This window comes from Phycodurus eques, chromosome 12, assembly GCF_024500275.1.
Source record: "Phycodurus eques isolate BA_2022a chromosome 12, UOR_Pequ_1.1, whole genome shotgun sequence".
Taxonomy (NCBI): domain Eukaryota; kingdom Metazoa; phylum Chordata; class Actinopteri; order Syngnathiformes; family Syngnathidae; genus Phycodurus; species Phycodurus eques.
The window spans coordinates 11410324-11436715 of record NC_084536.1 but is presented as its reverse complement, the minus strand read 5'-3'; the positions used below and the strand labels follow the sequence as shown (position 1 = coordinate 11436715).

General features: G+C 43.3%; 1 protein-coding gene across 6 annotated transcripts in view; it reads left to right on the top strand.

Moving 5' to 3' along the window:
- Window positions 1–26392, top strand: part of znf142 (zinc finger protein 142) — a 44235-nt gene that overhangs the window by 89 nt on the left and 17754 nt on the right. For 3 of the 6 annotated variants that reach the window (XR_009769603.1, XM_061692753.1, XM_061692754.1), the window contains exons 1-9: window positions 1883–2182; window positions 2350–2517; window positions 2722–2833; window positions 4671–4925; window positions 6564–7393; window positions 9506–9678; window positions 20531–23003; window positions 23172–23277; window positions 25709–26187. Coding sequence is in view for 2 of the 6 variants with exons in the window: in XM_061692753.1 (XP_061548737.1) it covers window positions 2162–2182; window positions 2350–2517; window positions 2722–2833; window positions 4671–4925; window positions 6564–7393; window positions 9506–9678; window positions 20531–23003; window positions 23172–23277; window positions 25709–26187 (4617 nt within the window). In the remaining 4 variants the exon portion in view is untranslated. Of the gene's footprint in view, window positions 1–1882; window positions 2183–2349; window positions 2518–2721; window positions 2834–4670; window positions 4926–6563; window positions 7394–9500; window positions 9679–20530; window positions 23004–23171; window positions 23278–25708; window positions 26188–26392 lie in introns of those variants that run through there. The other 3 variants (XR_009769604.1, XR_009769605.1, XR_009769606.1) reach the window with 3 other exon arrangements.

Sequence of the window (26392 nt, the reverse complement as noted above, 5' to 3'; positions counted from 1 at the left end):
GCCCCATTGCACCTACAGTACTACCTTTATGGGCCACACTCAAAGCAAGGAGGACCGTGGACTCCCAAGGAAAAAGAAAAGTAATCTCAAATTTGGACGATGGATAAGCAAAGATATATTTTATTCAATACGTAATTGACATATAAAATAACAAAACAACAAAACCACCACCGAAAGCAAACAAAAGCAAAGGAGCCTAAAAATTTGGTTAGCTTGCTTTAATATGTTCATACAAGTCAAGAATATGTGTGCATGTCACACTCAACATTAGAGCTCTGTATGGAATTACTAATGAACAGCCATTTTAGTTGTACTGTTGATTCTATTTATTCCTTCTCATATTGTCAATTTCAGACATGTCAATTTGTGAATCACAAACCTCTTTTTTTTCTCAGTATTTTACAATGACATTTAATTACACTTACAATATCAGTGCCTGGCGAAACGACGAATAGATGACGAATATCTATAGATGACGATTATCTATTCGTCATCTATAGATGTATGAAATGTAAATTGGACATATAAAATGGAGTATATTTTTTCCCTTCTTTTTTCCTTCTTTTCTTGGTCTCATGTGTAAATCCATCTTTCAACTTGGTGTGTGTTCTTATTTTGTAGTATAGTATTAGTAACCCCCCCATAAGTGAAAATCCACGATATATACTGTAAAAATACCCTATTTACAGTAAATAAACCCAAGGCATGTTTTCATAGCACTTACAGCACTTTTGTAAGGTCTTTAAACACACTTTTAAAACAATACAAACACATTTAAAAACAATATATTGAGCGAGCAAGAGAAATGAACAACACAAAAATATTGTACAGACTCTTTAAAAAATAGAGTAACAACTGTACTTACAAATCTGCGGTATAGCGGAACAGCGATATCGCATGGGCTTTACTGAAATGAATGTGAATCGTTCTTTCTATTTTAAACACAAATTAGTACCAGTTTGACTGACGAAGCTGACAGTAAACTTGAGACTAGTATAATTGGCAACACATGCTTTATTCTGCTAAAAGCAGAAATGGTAACGTGTGGCTACATTCACTTGGTTTGTGTAAACAAATTCAAACAGATATTGTTATGTCTCAGCTAGTTTATGAGTTGGTTTGCTGTTTAATTAATGTTAGCTGATGTACAGTAAACTTTACGGATGCTTCGTGAGACTGGACAAAGTCCAGTCAGACACATTCCCACTCACCATTGTCAAGTTTTTCGTTTCATCCTCTTCTTGGCTTTTTCTTTTTTCTTTTTGCAAAATGTCTAGTCACAAGTTGACTTTGTGTGAAATCTGGGTCTGTTAAATTAAACATAAATCTAATATACTCAATTTATTTTCTTGTATGAATGGCAACCGATGGTGCAATAAACGGTGGGCACCGTTTATTATACCCTCTACCAGCATAGATGAACAAAAAAAGTAATTGTAATTAATAAATAATAATTTTCAGACAAATTAAGTGAAATTGGATAATTCCCACCACCACGGACAATCTCTCACAGCACACTAGTCTGCCAACGCAAACACATACTTGTTGGAAATGAAGTTTAATCCATTGACTCACAGGGCAGATTTGCCACATCTAATATGGCAGACGCATTGACCTACCAAAGCAACTGGCCACTCAAGGAGGCGTCGTTATACAACCTTCCGACTAGGCAGATGCGCCTTAAAACATGTGTTCCGAGTACATGGTGTCGTTATTTGCGCTTTAATTTATTTTAATTAATCATCAAATTGAATTTAGCGTGGTAATAATATCTTTCCATTTGTTTTAAATTGTTGGTATTTTAAAAAAAATATGTTTAATTGATTTTTGTGCATCAACTTAAGCGCACGTGTCCACTTGTATTTCCTGTGTTCGTTTAACAGTGTCCAGTCTAACTGCTCCGTGTTGTTCCATTTGTAAATCGATCGCTGATGCATTCTCGCATTTCGTTTCAAATTCAGTGAGACAAAATTTATTTTAACGAAAATATTTCGCCTTTAAGGAGCTAACCTTTTTTTTTTTTTTTTTTACTAAGGAAAAAAAGTAGCAACATTTAGCTGCCTCAAATTCACAACAAGCTAATGCTACTATAACAAAGCTAGCGACGACGTTGGAGTCAAGTTATTGTTATTGTACAAAGTAGTAACGTGGTGTTAATATAATGGGGGGGGTTTCGCTTCGTGTGAGTCAAGTTTTATACGATACAGTATACTGTATTCTGCTAAAACGTGTTATTACACAGTTAGACAGCCCTCGCCATTCGTGAATTCACAATTCTATATAACACACTACTACTTTAGAGTCTCCGTGTTTTTTTGTTTTTTTAAGCTGTTTTTGTGACACCCTAAGATGCCGCCCATGCGCCTGAGGAGGGTTCTGCCTCACCACGAGAAGATCAACCTCCTGGATATGCTACGAGGAGGAAAAAGTTGTGCCGATGTAGCTCGCCATTATGACCTGAACGAGAGTACTGTCCGGTACATTAGGAAGAAGGAGACTGAGATAAGAACGACCCACGTACGTCCTTTTGGACTTCTTATGGATTTTATTTTTTAGGATAATGTTATAAAATGGGACAGCACAGTGTTCTTGGAGTTGGCACTTCTACCTCACAGTTCTGAGTGTGTTAAATGTTTTAGGATGATAGTTTGGGGGTATATTTAGGGTCTAAACTACTATTTTTGCTTTGCAAACCAAGGGTTTGTTGAATTTGTGTTCCAGGGATTGTTGGAGATGATGGAACCTCACCAATGTGAAACAAGCGGGCAGAATGTCGCAGATGGTGCTCAACCCACTTTTAACTTCACAGAGAGACGCTTACGCAGCTTCAAAAGTACAGTGAAACATGTATATTAGTAGTCACTCTGTGGGTCTTACAGTGGATGTAAAAAGTTTACACATCCCTGTTCAAAGGTTTTTGTGATATAAAAACAAATTACACAAAGATAAATAAGTTAAAAAATACCTTTTCTACCATCAATGTGACCTCTTAACTGGTACAAATCAGTTGGAAAAAAATATAAATGTTTACAAGAGGGGACATAAAAATAAACAGATGAGATTATGTGGTTGCACAAGTGTGCAAGCCCTTTTATAATCACCCAATCCTTCCCCCCTCTCCTCAACTGGGCTCTGAGCGCTCTACCTATGCAGAGCAATACGCTGCCTTCCAGTCATATTGTCTAAGACAGTGGTCCCCAACTCCCAGTCCGTGGACCGGTACCAGTCCGTGAGGCATTTGTTACCAGGCCGCATAGAAGGAATGACCGATTTATATCATTTCCATTGTATTGCGTTTTTGCGTGTCAAATGTGTTTTATTTTGAAAAATGCACAGATCTAATCCATTGCATCAGCTGCGTGTCGCAATTGACACATCAAGAATGCACAGAATGCTGCAGCAGTTCCGTTTCCGCTCCCAGCCGACTCGCTAATGGCGGCGGCCAAGCTCAAAGAATGAATCATTTCATAACTTGATTCAGTTCATACACGGTGGCCGACTGGTTAGAGCGTCTGCCTCACAGTTCTGATGACCTGGGTTCAATCCCTGTGTGGAGTTTGCATGTTCTCCCCATGCCTGCGTGGGTTTCCTCCCACATCCCAAAAACATGTATGGTAGGTTAATTGAAGAGTCTAAATTGCCCTTAGGTGTGAATGTGAGTGCGAATGGTTGTTTGTTTATGTGTGCCCTGCGATTGGCTGGCAAGACGTTCAGGGTGTACCCCGCCTCCTGCCTGAAGATAGCTGGGATAGGCTCCAGCAGGCCCGTGACCCTTGTTAGGATAAGCAGCTCGGAAAGCGGATGGATGGATGGATTCACTTCATTACGTTCACTGAAAAGATTTGTTCTTTTGAACGAAACGTTCACAAACAAAACAACACTAGACTACACGTAGGTCACTTGATACGTTACTAGAAATAAATCCGCAAATTAGCAAAAATTAGGAAAAAAACAAACATCTTCGGAGAGCTTCTTTTCAGAAGGAAAAAGGCCACCTGAGGAGCCAGATGAAGAGCCTATGGCCACAAAGAAAAATAAAGCTTCTTTTGTCTGTTATGTGTTATGGTGAGTTGTATTTTTCATGCATTTAACATTGGTTTTTAAGCCGGTCGTGTTCATTTATTTTTGATATATATATATATGCCGCACATTGACAGCCGGTCCATGAAAGAAAAATGCCTACTCTAAACCGGTCCGTGGTGCAAAAAAGGTTGGGGACCACTAGTGTATGTACCCGGCTACCTACCTGTTACGTTAACAAGACTGTAAGGTTTTTTATTCTTGATGTATCTGAAGCAGGAAGCCCAGCCATTTCCCACTCTGCCAGTTTTTTTTTTTTTTTTTTTACACTAATAATGCAAAACACTAACTTTTTAGTTTGTTTTTTAAGCCATGCCACTGCCATGCTTCACTCAAGGTATGGTGTTCTTTTGGCGATAAGTAGTGCTGTGTTTGCACCAAACATACCTTTCGGAATAATGGGCAAAAAGTTCAATCTTGGTTTCATCATAATCATAACACATTTTCCCACGTGTTTGGAAGATTTTGATAAGCTTTTATTTGGCCCTAAGCTAAGTTAGGGAAGAGTATTGGCTTATTATGTTATGACTAATGGACTAAGTTTTAACTTCCTATTTAATTAATCATCTTCTTTGCTTATCTGTTCACAGGTAGTAAGTGTACAAATGCAGACCTCCAACCGCGAGTCTCCACTGAGAGGCCAAAAAGAAAAACACAATCAAATCTGACTTACACGTCATCAGTGACATCAGATGGGGACGAAGCAGAAGTAGAAGTTGTAGTAGAAGAAGATGAAGAATACAAAGACCAAGAAGAAGAAGAAAATGACAATGAAGAACCAAAGAGACGGAAAGCCCAAAAACAGAGAAAAGCGAAGGGAAAAGACAAAATATTGCTGACCAAGGGTACGTTCATGCAAGGGTTCTCGTGTCCTATAAAAGGAAACATTGGGCCTATTTTTTTCACAGTTAAAAACAGTTCCCAGGTGTCTTAAAAACATTTCTGTAACGTTTTTGTCAAAATACGGCGTATGTTCAAGAGTTACAGACACTTCACACCCTCTAATTTTTTCTTGCTGCAATTACCTTGTTCTCATGCAAGTGAGCCACTGCTCACATATGGTAAATATGGATTAAGTTACCATGAAGACTAGTGGCAGAGTTGGGGTCAGGTTAGAACTGAGAGGTGCAGGCAAGCCTCCACAAAGACAGCAAAGATTGTAATTTCCCTCGTGGAGTCAGCAATTCACCAACAAGATGGCGAATTACACTTGATGATTAGTATAGCAGATCCGTGCATGTGGCGCAGGCAATGGAACTGACACACCATCAAACACAGATTACCACGCATGTGCTGCTTATCAGAAGCTGACGCTGATCTCTGCAACCAACAAGTCAATGCAGCTCGGTTTACCCTTTGGCTTAGACATGATAGTATTTCAGACAGTCTGTTGCTTGAAAGTGGCTGTTTTTTTTGTCTAGTCAAGCTGCCAAGTAATGGGAGGAGTGGATTTTCTCCGGGTACTCTGGCTTCCTCCCACAGTCCAAAATATTTCACGTTAGCTTCATAGAAGACTCTAAATTCGCCATATTGTAAGTGTGAATGTGAGTGTGGATGGTTGTTTGTCTGTCATATGCACTACAATTGGCTGGCAACCAGTCCAGGCTGTATCCCGATTCTCTCGCCCAAAGTCAGCTGGGATAGGCTCACCCGCATTTCAAATGAGGAGAAGCGCTGTAGGAAATGGATCAATGGTCCAACTCATTGAAATGTGCAATTCTATTAAGCCCTGTTTTGTTGAATGTCAAATTGACCCAAGAAAAAAGTATTTTAAAAAATTAGGGGAATAGGGATGGAGCCCTGCTGCGAAAAGCAATTATTGTGCACCCTTCAAATGTTTATAAATGGCAATATTAATCGTTTAAATAAAAAATATATTGCAAACTATGACACCCCCCCCCCCCCCCCCCCCCAAAACACTATCACTTCAAACTCGTCTTTAAACGTTAACGTAAAAATCAATATCTTATAGATTGGATTTTGGATAACATGCACTGGAAGTGCACGTGACGCGTGCAGCAAAGATTCTGTAACGTCTGCTAACAACCCGAACTAAACTTTTTCCACACCCGACAAACAAAGATGTTAGTTTCTCAGTCTAGATTAATCACTTCAACATCCTTCACACCAATTAATTACTTAGCCAGGGCTTTAGCATTATCTTGTGGTATCCTCGAGTGTTACAGAAAGGGCACAATAGTTTTTTCAGCAAATAGCAGAGGATAGGTTCCACATAAAAAAACTGGAATGTGAATAATGAACTGGCAATAGACGGGTTCACTGTAAACGTAACTTTTTTTCCCTTTTCAATAATGTTCTTAATGCAGTGCAAATTATACTTTTTTTTTTTAATTAGTGGGGTCACATGATCCGTGTATAGTTTTGGTAAGACACAATCACAACAGGAGTGTTAATGTTGTGGCTGGTGAGTGAGTAAATTAGCATTTTTGAAGCATCTTTTTCTTATTTGGTGTCTTTTTTAGAGTACATTGCAGAGGAGTCAGAGCACATGTATGACACCCATGTTTGCCACAAGTGTCGACGCTGTTTCAAGATGCGCTCCCATCTCCAAGAGCACCTTCATGTGCATTTTCCCGACCCAGGTCTGCAGTGTCCCACCTGCGAGCGCTTCTTCACCAGCAGGAGCAAACTACGTGTGCACCAGCTCCGCGAGGCGGGCAAAAAGGCCCACCGTTGCCACTTGTGTGAATACTCTGCCGTGGAGCCAAATGCCATCCGACGCCACCTTGCCACGGTCCACGCAGACGAAATGGAAGAGGACCCAACACGCCACCGCTATCAGTGTCCCACTTGTGGTCAAGGTTTTGGCCAAAGTGGGTCGCTGAAGGATCACATAAAGACTCACCACGTCCGAACACCCAAAATGGCGGTGGCGTGCTCCCAGGATGGTTGTCCTTTCCGGAGTCATTTGCGCAGGGCTCACATGCGACACGCCGCAGAGGAGCACGGGATCACGGCTGTGGGGTGTCGCCATCATGCCTGTGTTGCCGTGTTTCCCAGTGAGAAGCACATGAAGGTTCACTTCAAGACACATCTCGCTTACCACTGCTCGCAATGTGATTTCTCGTGTTCCAACAAGGCCGCTTTCCTCCGGCATCAGCGGCAGGGTCACGCGGGAAGTGAAAAACTCTGCTGCGACTTTTGCAACTTTTTTACATTCAACCCAGTGGAATTCAAGCGGCATGTTGGACACTTGCACGCCAATGAGAAGACTCACCGCTGTTTGCAGTGTAGCTATGTGACATCACACAAGAGAGCCTTGAATCGACACATGCTGACGCACAGTGGTGAGGTTTGAACTGTTTTTTTTAGGGATTTGTGCCAATTTGGCAGTACGTTGGTCCAGTGGTTAACATTTATGACTCACTTTCAAGGGGTGCTGGGTTCAACTTTAAGCGCACACCTCCAGTGTAGTTTGCCTCTTCTCTTGTGCTTATATGGGTTTTCTTAGAGTACTCCGGCTTCTTCGCATATTCCCAAAAACATGCATGTTAGGGTAATTGACGACTCTAAATCTGGTAAATGTACAACCTTCTTCCACATTTGGCAAAACAGGTTGAATAACTTCCTCTTGGCTCAAATGAATGGCAAAGGGACCGTGACAAAGTACCCGTAGGAACTTTGGTTCTTTTTTTAACACATCGCCAAAGAGCCACCAAAGATGACAGTATCCAATGTTTAGGCTTCGTTTGTGTTTACGTTTTTGATATCATATTTGTATAAATACATGATAGACATGTATCTAACTTTTGTCCAAAGACACCAGCCCCAAATATCTATATTTTAGCAAGCTTGGTTTCAAACATTCATTTCATCGGCTCATTGTTTTATTATTGTGGCATACACATGAATTTCGCTAACCTGTTTTCCGGGTTTGGTCACATGATGTTCGGCATAAAGCTGATTGTCCATTGAATGTGAGTTTGAATGGTTGTTCGTCTATATGTGCGATTGGCTGATGACCAGTCTAGGGTGTTCAAAGGACTTCATCAGTGGCAGAAAGTTAGAGACAGGCCAAGTCAGTCTCCAGACCTAAACCCTATAGAGGATGCATTTTGCCTGATAAAGAGACTTGAAGGGTGTAACCTCACAAAACAAACACTAACTGAAAAAAGGGCTGCGCTTATGGTGTTGTGTGTTTGAAATGTAGAATGTTGTTTTTTTTAAAACTGTCCTGTTCGGCTGCTAGGTCAAGCAGAATGGTGGATCTGTATCAATTTTATGCCGGAACCGTGTTACACTGCAACTGTGGAGTTTTTTTTACTGCCGCTGTAGTTCTTTGTATTATGATAGATACTTATTGAAAATTTTAGTTGAACAGAATGAGGTTTTAAAGGGGAGTGACAGAAATGACAAAAAGAGTGGACAGACAAGAAACAAGAACAAGGAAATACAGGATACTAGCAAAAAAACAAAACAAAGCATTATATGCATACTACAATGTCACATTGGGTTTGAGTTTTATACGGGACAGTGGTTCTACACCCTGTGAGGGAAGAACAGGACAATGTAGTGTGACAATTTAGAGGACAGAGAATGGAGGGGAAGAGAGTAGGAAAAGGGTAGTGGACCGGCTTAGCAACTGGAATATGGTGGGAATGGTATGTACTTTCTAAACATCTGTACAAACGGAGTGCAAGTGAGGGGGACATCCCAAGAAGTGTGGGTGGTGTTGCGCAGAGGGTAAGTGTACTCCCCACAACCGCAGGGTCGCCAGTTCATATCCCCTCTGAGTGCATGTCATCGTTGTGTCCCTTGGCAAGACACTTAATGAATGAATGAATGTAGCTGGATGGTTTTCTTTGGTGGTCGGAGGGGCCGTAGGTGCAGAATGGCAGCCACGCTTCTGTCAGACTGCCCCAGGGCAGCTGTGGTTACACAAGTAGCTTACTACTTGGGTATCATGAAAATCACTATGTAAGTGTAATGCGTTATTATTATTATTATTATTATTATGTTTGCACGGTCAGTCTTTTATCGCAATTAGGAAATGTCCCCACACCAAGCTATTGAGTCCCAAGGGTGTGTGTCTGCAGACACATGCAACTGAATTGACACCGTCTCACATGCACAAGAAATGTGAGAGGTGTCCTGGAATTGCTGTGCCAGCACGATATGAGATCTAGTTTTTAAGATGAAGCGCCACAAGGGTCTATTGTGGGATCCTTGAGAGAGCCTTCATCACGCAGCAAATAATGACCCAAAACACACTGTCAAAACAACAAAGGAGTTTATCAGTGACAAGCGGTAAAAGGCTTTAGATTGGCCAAGTCAATCTCCAGACTTAAACCCTATAGAGTGCATTTTACCTGCTGAAGAGGAGACTTAAATGACTAACCCATGTGCTGGTAGTGTTGTGTGTTTGAAATGCATGTCCACATTTTCTTTTGTCTTTCAAGGTGAGAAGCCTCACAAGTGTGAGTTGTGTGACTTCCGGTGCCGAGACGAATCGTACCTCTCAAAGCATATGCGCACACACTCGGATGACAGGAACTTCATGTGTGAGGAATGTGGATATATCACCAAGTGGAAGCACTACCTAAACATCCACATGAGGAAGCACGCAGGAGACCTCAGGTACTTTGTCACTGTTGTTGTGACGGTCTTCTTTCTGTATGCTGCTAACTAATCATATCTACAGCACCTAATACAGTGGTACCTTAACTTAGATTTTTTAGTTTTTTACTTCGTGTTGCGAGCCAAAATTCAAGCTTCGGATAAGCCACTGCTCGAGTGAAGTGGACATTTTTTAAAAATTGAGCAATTAATCTTATGTAATGCCCTCACGTGGTTAAGGAGATCAAACAAACACGACTAAAAAAACGATAAATCTCACAAGGAGCTTCTATAGGCCGCTACCACAGGTCCAGAAGCTCCCACACAGACTGACTCCAGCTACTGATATCACTCAATAGGTCATGCCCCTTAAAGGGAGTCATCAACATGAAAATACTACAGTATGTACAGCAATTATACATTATAAAGCCAGGTTTTTTTTTTTACATTCTCTTTTATTGTGTTTTATACAACAAAGTACTTTTTGCATTTATTAAAGACGTAAAAATAATTGTGCTGTTTTTTCAGAGGCTGAAACGAATAAATGTAATTTAAATTCATTTCAATGGAGAAAACTGATATCCAATTAAACAGTTAATAGCCTGGTCACAGAAGTAATTAAACTCGTAAGTCAAGGTACAACTGTGTCCTACACATTGTATAGTCTATAGTATAATTGTTTATGTAAATGTTGCCGGATTACACGTATCTATGATGTGCAAATGCAGAGGTCCTCAATTCAGCTCATACAATGCCGTCCCGTTCCTTTTAAACTGTCAGTTATTTAAAGACAAGGAACGCTAACTGTACAGTGAACCCCTGCCTATTTGTGGTTTGCTACAGTCCCATCCCAAAGTATTGGAACGGCAAAGTCAATTCCTTTGTTTTTGTTGTATACTGAAGACATTTCGTTTTCAGATCAAAAGATGAATATGAGACAAACGTTCAGAATTCCAGCTTTCGTTTCATGGTATTTACAGACATCTTAAATACCATGAAATACCATTCATGGTATTTACATACATCTTTTTTTGTCTCGGGCCGCTTTGTAGTTATGATTTCCCTCAGAGGGCCGTTAGAACAGTGAAATCATATCAATGTTTAATCATCACCAAAACATATTATTATCATTACACAACAAAGTGAGGGATAACTAGTTTTGAAATCAGAAGACAAGGACAATAGTTTGTTCAAGTATTGTTTGAGTTACTGTAGAAGAAGAGTTTGGTTACAGAAAAATGCAATATCTCAACATTATTGTTTATTATTATGAATATTTGGAATTTGGGTACAGATTTTAGCAAAAATCACGGAAGTTGACAAGCATGATTTGCTTTAAAATGATGTGGTGGGCGGCGTCTGGCCCCCGGTCCTTGAGTTTGACACCTGTGTTAAACAACTCAGGACAGAGCACCTTTTGTTTGAAGCCACCCACTTTTCAAGTGAGCAAAAGTATTGGAAAACACATTATTAAATAAACTTAAAGTGAATAACATTTATAATTTGGTGGCATAACCCTTATTTGCAATAACTGCATCAAGCTTGCGACTCATTGACTTCACCAGACTGTTGGATTCTTCATTTGAAATGCTTTTCCAGACCTTTACTGCAGTCTCTTTCAGTTATTGTTTGTTTCTGGGAGTTTCTCCTGTCAGTCGCTTCTTCAGGAGGTGAAATCCATCCATCCATCCATTTTCTTCCACTTATCTGAGATCGGGTCGCGCGGGCAGTAGCTTTAGCAGGGATTTCCAGACTTCCCTCTTCCCTCCCACTTCATCCACCTCTTCCGGGGGGGATCCCAAGGCGTTTCTGGGCCAGCCGGGAGACATAGTCTCTCCAGCGTGTCCTGGGTCGTCCCCGGTGTCTCCTCCAGGTGGGACATGCCCGGAACACCTCACCAGGGAGGCGTCCAGGAGGAGGTAAAATGCATGCTCTGTTTGGATAAGGACCGGTGATTGATTTGGCCAGTCTAAGACCTTCCACTTTTTCCCCCTGATGAAGGCCTTTGTTGTGTTGGCAGTGTTTTTTGGGTCATTGTCTTGTTGCATGATGAAGCTTCTCCTGATTAGTTTGGATGCATTTGTCTGTATACTGCCAAACAAAATTGTTTTGTAGACTTAAGAATTCATTCTGCTGCTACCATCATGAGTTACATAATCAATAAAGACGAGTGAGCCTGTTCCAGAAGCAGTCATGCAAGCCCAAGCCATGACATTAGCTCCACCATGCTTCACAGATGAGCTTGTGTGTTTTGGATCATAAGTAGATCCGTTCTTTCTCCATACTTTGGCGTTTCCATCACTTTGGTAGTGGTTAATCTTGGTCTCATCAGTCATTAAAACGTTGTTCCAAAACGTTTGTGGCTCATCTTCTTAGCAAAATCCAATTTGGCCTTCCAATCTTTTTGCTGATGAGTGGTTTGCATTTTGTGGTATGGCCTCTATATTGCTTTTCTCGAAGTCTTCTACTAACTGTGGATTGTGATACCTTCACCCCTGCACTGTGGAGATTGGCAAACCATTTTAGTAGTCGTAATGGCGGCACACGCAGCGGCTTCTCTCTGTCCCGACCGAATGGTGTTTTCGTTTCTTTCGTCTTATATGTCAGAGTGTTTTTAGCCCGTCTTCATCAAGTCTACATGTCCTAAGGCGCAGATACAGTTTTACGGAGTTAAAGTCTACTCTCACTGAGGAGCTACAGAACTGCTGTCTGCTACGGGTGGCTACAACTCCGACCCCCAATCCTGCATCGCGCCCACAGTGGAGGCGCCACGAACGGTGAAGGAGGAAGCATAAGTGGGGACTACTCCGCTCTACCCGTAAGAAAGCGAGAAAGTGCTGTGTCTTTGTGTTTGTGGAAACATGGCTTAACAGCAGCGTCATTCAGCTCGACCGGCTAGCATGCTACCAAGTGGACAGAGCTCTCATCGAGGGAGGTAAGACCTGCAGCGGCAGGCTCTGTGTTTACGTCAACGTTGCCTGGTGCCGGGACGCTGTCTTGGTCAGTCAACACTGCTCACCACTATTGGAGTTTAACGTTCTGAAGTGCCGGCCATTTTATTTACCGAGGGAATTTACTGCCATACTGCTTGTGGCTGTTTACATCCCTCCCAGCTCCAATAACAACAAAGGAGTGAGGCGCTGAGTGAACTATACCATCACATCATTGAGCAGCAGACAGCCCACCCAGATACTTTTCTCTTCCTGGCTGGGGATTCCAACCGTGCTGACCTTAAGACTGTGTTTCCGAAATTCTACTTGAGCATTCACTTTCCAACAGAGGGAAATAACACTCTGGACAATGTTTTTACCCCCTTGAGAGAAAGCCTACAAGGCCCTTCCCCTCCAACCACCTCAGTGCTTAAGACCACCTCACTGTAATGCTAATACCATCTTACAGACTACTGGTTAAAGTCACCCAACCAGTGAGGAAACGTACTGGTTTGCTAGAAGCACTTCAAGACTGTTTTTCCACCACAAACTGGACCATTTTTCAAACAGGCTGCCACCTACAACTCCATCACTGACCTTCAGGAGTACACAGAGACCGTTACCGCCTACATTAGCAAGTGCATGGATGATGTCACCAGTGTTAACCAGAAGCCATGGCTGACGGTGGAGGTCTACAGACTACTGAAGGTCCGCAACGCTGCTTTTAGATCTGGCGATGAGGAGGGACAGCTAGGGCCAATCTGTCCCGTGGCATCAGGGAGGCCAAGAGGGAGTACTCCAGGAGGATCGCCCACCACTTCAGTAACAGCAATGACACCAGGAGTCTGTGGCAAGGTATTCAGACCATTACGGACTACAAATTCTCACCACAAACCTGTGACAGCTCCACCTCCCTGCTGAATGAGCTAAACAACTTCTTTGCTCACTTTGAGGCACACAACAGCACACCTACACACAAGTCTCCACCCTTCCTGGTGACCAAGTGCTGACACTGACCCGGGACAGCGTGAGAAGATCCCTCAGCAGGATCAACGCACATAAAGCCCCGGGCCCAGATAACATATCTGGTCGTGTTCTGAGGGACTGTGCAGCTGAACTCACAGATGTCTTAACGGACATCTTCAACACCTCCTTGAGTCAGGCTGTTGTCCCTATGTGCTTCAAAGCCACCACCATCATCCCGGTCGTCTCCCTGCTGCTTCAATGACTACCGTCTGGTAGCCCTCACTCCCATCCTGATGAAGTGCTTCGCGTGGCTAGTCATGCACCACATCAAATACCCCTTCCAGTTTGCATATTGGTCCAACCTGTCAACCGGTGATGCTATCTCCACCGCCCTCGACTATGCCCTGACACGCCTGGATTCGAAGGACTCATATGTCAGCATGCTGTTCATAGACTTCAGCTCAGCATTCAATGCCATTGTCTCCCAACAACTGATACACAAACTGGACCAGCTGGGGCTCAACACTTCGATGTGCAACTGGCTGCTGGACTTTCTGACAGGGCGACCTCAGGCAGTATGGGTCAGCAATAACACATCCAACACCATCACCCTGAACAGGGTGGCTCCTCAATGATGTGTGTTGAGCCACCTCCACTTCACCCTGCTGACCTATGATTGCACACCAATACACAGCTTCAAGTTTGCAGACGATACAACTGCGGTGGGTCTCATCAGCAACGGAAACGAGACAGACTACAGGAGTGAGGTGAGCCGCCTAGCCGTGTGGTGCACGGACAACAATCTCTCCCTGAACATGGAGAAAACCAAGGAGATTGTTGTGGACTTCAAGAGAGTGCACTCCCAGCATGCTGCCCTGAACATCAACGGTGTTGCGGTGGAGAGCGTGCTCAGCACCGAGTTCCTGGGAGTGCACGTTACTGAGGACCTCTCTGGACCACCAACATCTCATCACTGACCAAGAAAGCTCACCAGGATTGCTACTTCCTACGCAAGCTGAGAAGAGCCAGAGCCCGACCCCCATCATGTGCTCGTTCTAAAGAGGGACCATAGAGAGCATCCTTACCAGCTGCATCACTGTGTGGTACGGAACCTGCACCGCATCCTGCCGCAAGACTCTCCATCGCATAGTGAGGGCAGCTGAGAAGATCATTGGAACCTCTGTTCCCTCCCTGCAGGACATTTACAGCACCTGCCTCACCCTCAAAGCCCTCCTCATAGCGGGGGATGTCGCCATCCATCTCACAGCCTCTTCAGTCAGCTGCCATCAGGGAGGAAACTGCGGAGTCTGCGGGCCAGGACCAGCCGACTTAAAGACAGTTTTATTTATCAGGCTGTCAGAAAGCTGAACTTTCTGCCTGCTCTGCCCCATCTACCTCTCTTTTCCTCTGCCCACCTGAACTCTGAACACCCACGCACATGCGCATGCACACACACGCGGACCCCTCCCCACACTGCCTTCTAATTTTTAAATGTCTTTGCTTTGGTACTCAGACTTTGACTATATTGCACGTCTCCTAATCTTTATTTTTGCACATCTAATTTATACTTTTTATAATGTATATACCATAGTTTTATTTAGCTTCTTTACGCCAATGTTTATTATTTATACCGTCTTTTGCAGCACCGTGGGCCGTTGAGTACCATAATTTCAATACTCTGTATGTGCTACGCATATTTTAGAATTGACAATAAAGGTACCTTGTACCTTTGTCTGGCACTTCAAAGAAAAATACATCCAAACTAATCGGGGGAAGCTTCATCATGCAACAAGACGACCCAAAACACACTGCCAACACAACAAAGGACTTCATCAGGGGGGAAAAGTGGAAGGTCTTTGACAGGCCAAGTCAATCACCGGATCGTAACACAATAGAGCATGCATTTTACCCCCTGAAGAGGAGACTGAAGAGAGAAACCCCCAGAAACGAACAAGAACTGAAAGAGGTTGCAGTAAAGGCCTGGAAAAGCATTTCAAATGAAGAATGCAACAGTCTGAAGTCAATGGGTCGGAGGTTTGATGCAGTTATTGCAAGGGTTATGCTACCAAATATTAAATGTTATTCACTTTAAGTTAATTTAATCATGTCTGTTCTAATAATTTTGCTCATTTGAAAAGTAGGTGGGTTTAAACAAAAGGCGCTCTGTCCTGAGTTGTTTAACACATCTAGATGTAAATACCATGAAATTAAAGCTGGAATTCTGAACTTTGTCTTGTATTCATCTTTTGATCTGAAGCCCAAATGTCTTTAGTATACAACATAAACAAAGGAATTGACTTTACAATTCCAATACTTTTGGAGTATTCCCATATTTGCGTTTTTTCCTGTGAAACCTGTCCTCAGCTTTTTTGCTAAAAATCTCACCTATTTGTGTATTTCTGTGCTCCTTTTGTAACGCCCTAAGATGCCACAAGATAGTAACAAAGTCCTGAATAATAGAAAGGTAGTACTTGGTGTCAAATAAATATTTTTGAAGTCATTCATCTCAACTGAGAGACCGAAGAAAATTGTATGTTAGGGAGGAGTTCAGCCGAGTTAGAGAGTCTTCCCTTGCCTGTACACACACACATTTCTGGGGCTTTGTCACAAATTCAAATCATCTGTACGCGGTTATGTATTAAGGGTTAAGGAGTAATGTTGTAATATGAGTGAAATGATATTAAACTATTTTGGGGTCATCATAGTTTATGATGGACATTTTTAGGCAGTGTTCTTTTTTTCTATTTGTGCCACATCCCAAAAGCATGCATCAATTGGAGACTCTAAAATTGCCCGTAGGTGTGAATGTGAATGCGAATTGTTGTTTGTATGTATGTGCCCTGCGATTGGCTGGCAACCAGTTCAGGGTGTACCCCGCCTCCTGCCCGATGACAGCTGGGATAGGCTCCAGCACGCCCGTGACCCTAGTGAGGAGAAGCGGCTCAGAAAATGGATGGATGGCTGGGCTCGGTCTCTATCCCCGCGATTAGCGGGGTTTTGCTATACTTATCATTAATAGGATGCACCAACCATGTTTTGTGGTTCAGTAGGTCAAGGAGGTCTAATGTAGTTATGGTTTCCCTCAGAGGACCGTTATGACTGTGAAACCATAAAAATGTTTAATAGGCTTATCATATGAACTAGTTTTAGAATCAGAAGTAAAGGATAATAGATTATTAAACTATTGTTCAAGTTACTGTAAAATGCTTGCAATATTGCAACATTATCATTTATGACATGACTTTGAAATTTTGTTATGGATTTGAAGAAGAATCATGGAAGTTGACACGTTTTGCTTTCGCAGGCCACATGAAATGATATGTCGGGCCAGATCTGGCGCCCCTACCTAAAGTTTGATACCAGGTGCATTACAATATTTACACTAATGCACTCAAGAGAGCACACACCTCCACCGAGACGTAATAAATAATCTTGCATCTCAGTAGCTAAAAGGAGTTAATTATGCTTAAAGAGCAATAAGTTATTTTTGATGTAAGAAGATCTTTACAATTACTGTAGAGGGGGGGTCCTTGATTTATGTATGACGATTGATGAGTCCTGTTCCCACGGCTGGCGACGTAACCCAAATTTGTTCATCAATTGCAATGCGCTGCAGTCCCTCACTAATCTACACTAGAGCAGTACTAAGTCATAATTCAAGTAGATATTTCAATGAAAAACACTTCAAGGTCGTAATTATAAAAAAATCAAATCTAAAACAGCAAAAAAAGGACGGCGCTGAGTGTCTCGTCTTGTGTATGATGATGTATTCTTAGACTTAGTCCTTTTGTAACCTCGAAACATATGCCGCTACCACTGTAAACCAAGGACCACCTGTACACATATGAAAACCAATCTCTTTCAAAAGTATTGGAACAGTGAAGTCAATTCCTTTGTTTTTGCATCATTGTATGTCATGGCTGCATTAGTAAAGTGTTTTTTACGCTTTATCTTAAAGCCCTAAGACGTCGCCCAAACTTTCAGCACCTTTGGTGTTTTTTGGCCCGAAGCTCAAACGCAAGAGGAAGGTTATGCCCCTCTACGAGAAAGTCAAGATCCTCAATATGCTCCGCGACGGGAAGACGTTTTCCGCAGTTGCACGTTGTTACGGACTGAATGAATCAACGATTCGCTCCATCAAGAAGGAGGAAGCCAACATCCGATGTACAGTGGCCATCAATGGTGCGCACACCTCGAAGAGGGTGGTAAATACACGTAATAAGTACATAGTAAGGATGGAGTCGGCATTGGTTCTGTGGATAACCAAATGCAGGGAAAAGAACATTCCTTTGAATACCAACGCCATGATGGAGAAGGCTAGAGAACTTTACCAGGAATTGGCCGCAGTAAGTGCCGAACGTGATAAAGAAGACGGCAACAATCCTCAACCAGGACCATCTTCCTCATCGGAGGAACCCGTTGAATTTCTTGCAAGCAAGGGCTGGTTTGATCGGTTCCGGAAGAGATACCAGCTGAAGAGTGTGTCACCACATTGGGAATCTGCATCAGCAGATGTGGAAGCGGCCAGGAAGTACCCAGAGACCTTCAAGTCACTCATCAAAGAGAAGGGGTACAAGCCTGAGCAAGTTTTTAATATGGATGAGACTGGCTTGTTCTGGAAGAAGATGCCAACAAGGACATCTATCATGAAGGAGGAAACCCAAGCCCCTGGATTTAAAGGGCATAACGATCGTGTAGTACTGATTATGTGTGCCAATGCTGCTGGTTTCCTGATGAAACCAGCATTAATCTACAAATCGGCAAACCCTCGGTCCCTGAAGAGCAAGGACAAAAACCTGCTGCCTGTCTTCTGGATGCATAATTCGAAGGTAACTATAACAAAGCCCCTTATAGGCGAGTGGTTCCATGACAGTTTCATCCCTCAGGCGACGCTGTACCTATCGGAAAAGGGATTGGACTTTAACATTTGCCTGACGATGGATAATGCCAGCGGCCACCCACTGGATTTGTCCTACGACGGAGTACATATTGAGATCTTGCCAGGTAATATTCAGCCTTTGGATCAAGGCATCATTCGGACATTCAAAGCTCTTTACACTCGGAATGCCATGCAGCACCTCGTCGACGCAAGGGATAGTGTCGAGAATATTTCCGTTGGAGAGCTGTGGAAGAAGTTCGACATTGCAACGGCTCTCCAGGTCATTCAAAAATGTCTACAGGAGATAAAGCCAGAAACGTTGAATGCATGTTGGAAAAAGCTGTGGCCGGAATGTGTACAAGAGTGCAAAGGCTTCTCTCCTCCTGAAGAAATTCAGCGTTTGGCGATGGATAAGGCAGTCAAGCTGGCAAACCTTTTAGGAGGGGAAGGTTTCAGCAACATAATGCCCAATGACTTGAATGACCTCCTCGAGAGCCACTCTGATCCAATGGCTGACGATGATTTGGCTGAGTTCACAAAACCAGCCAGTGAGGAGGCAGAACAAGAAGCTGATCCATCGCAGGAGGATGACGAAGACGAAGGCTTGTCACTTGAAAGGCTGTCAGTGATGGCAAAAACGGCAAAGGACCTCCAGAGGATGGTGGACGCGTGGGATCCTTATATGGTTCGGGCATTGCAATTCAAGAACGCTATTGATGGTGCAATGCAAACGTACAAGACCCTGCTTACCACTATGAAGAAACAGCGCCAGCAGTTGCCCGTACTTCCATTACCTATCACGTCAGACAAGCCAACGTCAGCCTGTTCAGAGGAACCGCCTGAGTATAAGGAACTTCTTGCGCTACTCCCTCCTGAAGCGCCTGGAGACGAGGCGCCTTATGAAGAGCTGTAAAAGCTCTTTTCTGTGCAGTACACTACAAATCATCGTCATCATCTGCATTGTACTGCACAGCCAATAAATCATCATACTCTTCACTCTCATTTACTTACTGGTAAGTAACTGGTAAGACTTGTGTTGCATTACATATACATGGTCATGTTTGCATATGTATATTTATATCTATATATACCGTATACATAGACATACAGTTACACAATTATTTTCATGGATTTTGCTCAGAACTAACTAGGCTACACAGTGTCGCTGCAAATGTCTTTTTTTTAAAACACAAATTTCACCTCTACGTATATACAGAACAAATCTAATCTTTATGAGTTTAAAGAGTGTGGGAGGGAAATGCATTTGTAGGGGTGGTGTCATTTGTTCGGCGACTTTCTCTTTTCGGGTTCTTGATGTATTTTCATCTGGATTGCATAGACACTTTAGACACCTATTTTTGTTTGAGGTTGAACCTACAAATGAAACCAAAAGTCTAAACAAACATTTTGTCAGCCAATTTAGAGTAAAGATGCAATTAAATCAAGATCCTTCATTATGCAAAAAGATAAAGACCTGAAACACACTGCCAAAACAACAGAGGAGTCAAGTCAGTCTCCATAGATAAACCCTTGAGAGGATGCAGTTAAACAACTAAAGAGGAGATTGAAAGAAGTAAATATATGTGGTAAAAGTCTGGGAAAGTGTCACAAAAGAAAAATAGTTTGGTGATGTCAAAGGGTAACAGGCTCGATGCGTTATTGTAAGTGAATGATTTACAACTAAACACTCAGTGTTTTTCACTTTAATGTATTTAAGTCTATAAATTACATTGTATCCTAAGTTGTATCCAATCCAGATGTAAATACCTTGAAATAAAAGTTAAACTGTTGAGCCATTGTCTCATATTCATCTTGTTTGTTTTCAGTCTACAGCAAAAATAAAGGAATTGGCCTTACTCTTCCAATACTTTCAGAGGGGAGTGTATACTGTATAAAGTCCGGTTTGATATACCAAAAACCAAGAAGGCGGAAAGTTGCACAAAAATGAACAAACAACAAACTCACGGCCATAACCTCATTCCGTCGAGGTAATAAAGTCCATCTGCTCTCCTTCATGCCTCTTAATAAACCGTACTGAGCAGAATCGCAGGGTTCAGAGAAAATGTGCATCGCCTAAAGTACCTTCCTCTTCTTCTAGGTATGAGTGTGATCAGTGCCCATATCGCTGTCACCGCTTGGACCAGCTCAACAGCCACAAATTACGACATCAGGCCAAATCGCTCATGTGCGAGATCTGTGCATACACCTGCAAGCGTAAATGTGAGCTTCGCAATCACATGTTGGCCAAGCATTTGGTAGAGGGCAAGCAAGCATCTGTACACAAGTGCAAATACTGTGCATACACGACGGGTTTCCGGCAAGCCCTTCAAAATCACGAGAACTGTAAACACACCAGACTGAAACAGTACCGCTGTGCTCTCTGTCCCTATTCCTCGTTCAGTAGCATCAGCCTCTTCCTGCACAAGAGGAAAGCTCACGGTTACGTGCCTGGTGACAAAGCCTGGCTGGAGAATTATGCTGCCAAAGAGAGGGAGAGGAACTCTAATAGCATGCTACATGACTCACTGATAGGTCATGAGAATTCTGGGGTGTCCACCGAAGAACCCATTCCAATGGAACAGTCCGGGAATGCAGGCGCTCCAGCAGATCAGAGTGCCGCAGAAGCTGCTGAAGTTTGTTCAGAGGTTTTTCCATCCCTTAATGCTGATGCTGTCCTGAGTAAGCAGCGGACCAGTGAAGGAATATTACGTAGTCCTCCACCTGGGACCAGTCTAGAATACTGCACCCTTGTTTTAACAACATTGACCCCAGACTGTGAAAATGTTTTTTTGCCAAAGGAGGACGCAACCTCTCATATTACGTCCACTACCTCAGATTCGGGAAAACAAAAAGAAGCCATCTCTTTGTCTATAAACTCAGCTGAAGAAGATGAGATAACCACTGTTCATGACGAGGGTGAAAAAAGTTCTGATGAGGCTGAGAATGAAACTCCAGAATCTCCACCTGAGAAAAATCAGGTCTTGGAACACGATTGCCCTTTGAATCCTACGAGAACACAGGCTGAAGCTCTGGTTTTGGACGGCAGGGTCTGGATGCTTGCGGTGCCAACTAAAGACCAGTGCTCTTATATCACCAAGAAGGAGAAGACTCTTCAGCGCCGCCGTCGGTCTTTGTGTCGTAGTAGACCGCAGCATCATGAGTGTCAGGCCTGTAATTCCCAGTTGAAACGGAGACGGGGCCTTGATGGCCAACTTGCCAAGAAGTGCCCACAAACATTTATTAGCAAGGCAGCCGAACAGATAGAAGACAACTCTACTGTGAGTCAGGAAACTTCGGAGAAACTCAGAGGAGCAAATGTTCTATCACAACAAAAGGGAATTTCAGCAGAAGTAGATTATCATGATGCCTCTGTTCATAGTGCCTCGATATCCAGTGAGCCAAATCGTAATCAAAGTCAACATGGAGACGTTTCGGGGAACATAAATGTAGCACATACCGGGAAATTCATGTGCAACTTTTGCAGTTTTTCATCAGTCAAGTTCGCAACCGTTAATCGGCACATTTCCGGTTGTCAAAAACGCAAAGAAGACAATCAAGTCATCAGTATACCAGTCGAAGAAAAGCAGCCTATTGAGGAGAGGCCTGGGAAAGGTTCTTCCACTGTGTCTGAGGGTGGAATGAGAAATGCTTTAGCTCTCCAGGAAAAGCCCAATGTGGTCCAGAGCTCTATGTGTGCTGTTAAGCCAAAGCATTTACCCCGCAACTCTACCGTTGAGCAAGAGGGATGCAAAACACAAAACCAAATGGGTGCTTCGTCCCCTCACACATGTCGTTATTGTCCTTTCATCACCACCAGGCGCTACCGTTTGGTAGAGCATCAGTCCCTTCACACAGGAACCGGACGCCACATCTGCGACGTCTGTGACAAGACCTACGGATCGGTAACGAAGCTGCGCCAGCACAAAGTGCGTGTTCATGACAGACGACCCGCTTGGCCATGCTCATTTTGTGACTACAGCGGCTACAGGGCGGACGATGTAAGGCGACACGCTCGCAGGTGTCACATGGGGGACTCACATCATGACTGCACTGATTGCGAGGCTCGCTTCAGTTCAGAAGCGGCTCTGAGAAACCACCGCAAACGAGCACACCGGCAGCCCGCGCATTCTGCCTGCGAGCGCTGCGATTTCACTTGCAGCAGCGAGGCCACGCTGAGGAACCACCAACGAAGTGAGCACAAGGAGTCATTCGAGACCAAAGAAATCTTTAAGGCTTATCAGAAAATCCACCTCGCTCACCAGTGTCAGCTCTGCTCTTTCGCGGGCAAAACCAAACAGCTCCTTGCACAGCACCTTCTTGATGAGCACGAGGAGTCCACCCTGAACAAACCACTCCGGTGCGGGAGCTGTGCATTTGCTTGCCGGCATCCACTGGTGTTGGAACAGCACCTGCGCTCACATGGAGGCAAGCGCGTGTACAAGTGCGCAGAATGCAAGTACTCGACAGGCAACAAGCAGAAGATCACCTGGCATGTTCGCATACACACGGGGGAGAAGCCGCACAGGTGTGAGCATTGTAGCTACGCATGCGTCGATCCCTCAAGGCTGAAGGTAAGATCAAAGTGAATCAAATAAAATGACTTCAACAAAAAAGCCAATTTGTAAAACCCTCCTGTCATGAGCAATCTAGAAAAATATATTTTATTTGTATGTAAAACCTTTTACAAGCTTTATGCAAAGGTTCTCAGCTATTTCTCTGCATGTTGTGCCTTCTTGAAGCTTCATATGAGGGTTCACCGAGAAGAGAAAAAGTACCTTTGTCCTGAGTGTGGCTACAAATGCAAGTGGGCCACTCAGCTGAAGTACCACATGACCAAGCATACAGGTGAGACCCAGAGGTGGCAAAAGTACTCACATTGAGTAGAAATACAGTTACCTGTCTAAAAAAATATTCTGGTATGGTAAGTTAGGAAGTACCTGTTCAGTGTTAGTAAAGTAAAAGTAAAAAAGTACAAACTGAAATGCACTTAACCAAAATGTAAAAATGTCTGACATTCTCAGTTATCCAGGACATGGTAATTCGCAAGGTTTGAAGACAGGCAACTGATGTTTTTATCTTTAATCATCTTAAAGCTGAAGTTCTTTAATGTGTTGTCATTTGCCAAGGTTAAAAAAAGTAATTAGCCAATTTTGACAAAGTGGAGTTGAATGTAAGGATGTATGTATGTGTGTGTGTGTGTGTGTGTGTGTGTGTGTGTGTGTGTGTGTGTGTGTGTGTGTGGCACATATATACAGACCCTTTACAAAAACAATCATATCATGGAAAAGTTTATTTATTTCCATAATTCCATTCAAAATGTTAAACTTTAGGCGGCACAGTAGACGACTGGTTAGAGCGTCTGCCTCACAGTTATGAGGACCGGAGTTCAATCCCCGGCCCCACCTGTGTTGAGTTTGCATGTTCTCCCCGTGCCTACGTGGGTTTTCTCTGGGCACTCCGGTTTCCTCCCACATCCCAAAAACATGCATGGTAGGTTAATTGACAACTCTAAATTGCCCGTAGGTGTGAATGTGAGTGTGAGTGGTTGTTTGTTTTTATGTGCCCTGCGGTTGGCTGTCAACCAGTTCAGGGTATACTCCGCCTCCAGCACGCCCGTGAGGAGAAGCGGCTTAGAAAATGGATCGATGTATGTTAAACTTTCATAGATGATAGATTCAGGGCCCGCAATTTAAACAATTTCAAGTATTTGTTTATTTTTACATAATTTGGACTTTCAGCTCATAAAACCCTCGAAATCAGGAATTTAAAAAATTTGAATACTATGAAGAAATCAGACCAAATTTTGCAGGCCATAAATGTTTTAAACTGAGTGTCAGATACTAATCATCTACCAAATTCAAAGCACCTGCACAATTTTTCCCAGGTGCCATTAAATTGCTTCAGTTTGGTTCAATTGTCTCAGTTGGGTTCAATATGTGGAAGACCGCAGACATAACAACTGGCCAGAAGACCATCATTGGTACCCTCCATAGGATGGATAAGCCTCAAAAGTTCATAGCTAAGAAGGCTGGCTGTTCACAGAGTGCTGTGTGTATATCAATGGAAAGTCTATTGGAAGAACAAAATGTGGCAGGAGAAGATGCACCAGCAAAAGAGATGACCGTGAGCTTCACCGGATTATCAAACAGCGAAGATTCAAGAATCTAGCAGAGATCCAGAAAGAGTGGAATGAGGCGGTAGGCACAGCTTCAAAAACCGCCAGATTCAAATGCATCAGGGTTGATGGGCTACAACTGTCGGGTTCCTCGGCTCAAGCCACTTCTGAGCCTGAGCCAACGTAGGAAGCGTCTCAACTGGGCCAAGGAGAAGAAGGACTGGACTGTTGGCCAGTGGTTTAAGGTCCTCTTTTCCGATGAAAGTAAGGTGTGCCCTTCATTCGGGAATCAAGGTCCAAGGATTTGGAGGAAGACGGCCCAAGCTGCTTGAGGTCCAGTGTGAAATATCCACAGTCAGTCATGATTTGGGGTGCAATGTCCAGTGCAGGTGTTGGTAAACTCAGCTTTCTTAAATCCAAGGGCACCGCAACAATCTGCCAGAATGTTTTAGAGGACTTCATGATTCCTTCTACTGAGGATCTGTATGGAGATGCAGATTTCATCTTCCAGCTGGACCTGGCCCCTGCTCATACCGCCAGAAGCACCAAAACCTGCTTTGATGCCCATGTCATCACAGTGCTTGACTGGCCAGCCAACTTGCCGGCTCTAAATTCCATTGAGAATCTATGGGGTATTATCAAGAGGAAAATGAGGCGCACTAGACCCAAAAACAAAGAAGAACTGACAGGAAGCATCACGGAAATCTGGGCTTCCATAACTCCCAGACAATGCCACAGGCTTGATTGCCTCAATGCCATTGCACATCAAGGCAGTGATGAAAGCAAAGGGATTCCCAACCAATTATTGAATATTAACATATCGTTTTGAAAGTACCATATTTTGATTGATTTAATGTGACCTTAATTTCTTAATTTTTTTTTCTACAAAAACTGAGAAGTACTACCCCAATTCCAATGAAGTTGGGACGTTGTGTTAAACAAATAAATAAAAACAGAATACAATGATTTGCAAATCATGTTCAACCTATATTTAATTGAGTACACTACAAAGACAAGATATTTAATGTTCAAACTGATAAACTTGATTGTTTTTAGCAAATAATCGTTAACTTATGTATGTATGTATGTGAGATGTGACGGTTTGTAGGTGTGTGTGAGTTAACCAATATTATCCAACTTCCATATACCGTTTGGCTGTAGGAGAGAAGCCGTACCCCTGCGACCAGTGTGACTACCGCACCAACCGAGCGGATGCCCTCCGCGTCCACCGGGTCACGCGTCACTGTGACGTGCGCGCCTACGTTTGCGAGAAATGCGGTAAAGCCTTCAAGACCAGCTTCATCCTGAAGACCCACCAGCGCCAGCACGGCGACGAGCGGCCATACGCTTGCGGCGTATGCCACAAGGCTTTCCGCTGGCCCGCCGGCCTCAGGCATCACTTCTTGACACACACCGAGCAGCTGCCATACCGCTGTTGTCGCTGTTCTTATCGAGCCAAGCAGAAGTTTCAGGCGGTGAAACATTTGCAGAGACACCACCCAGGGACGCCGGTGGAGCAGGGGGTGGTGAGGGACTCGGAGACTGGCGGCCTCACCCTGAAGGAGGCTATGCAAGGAATGCTGAACGATAGAGTAACAGAGGAGAAGCGAGAACAACAAACACCGAGGAGCGGACAAACTGTGAGTTGAACTCAAGTGTTCCAGTGATCAAGTCTTACTCATGCAATAATGGATCACGTCTTTGTATTCCAGTTAAAAAAATTAGCCACTCTGTCTCCAGAGTCGCTTTAACCCTCCTGACGTGATTAAAATTACCCCGTGTTAATATTTGTAAAAATGCGAAAACAAATATCCTGCAGGTCTTTTTTTCTTTGACTTTTTTTAT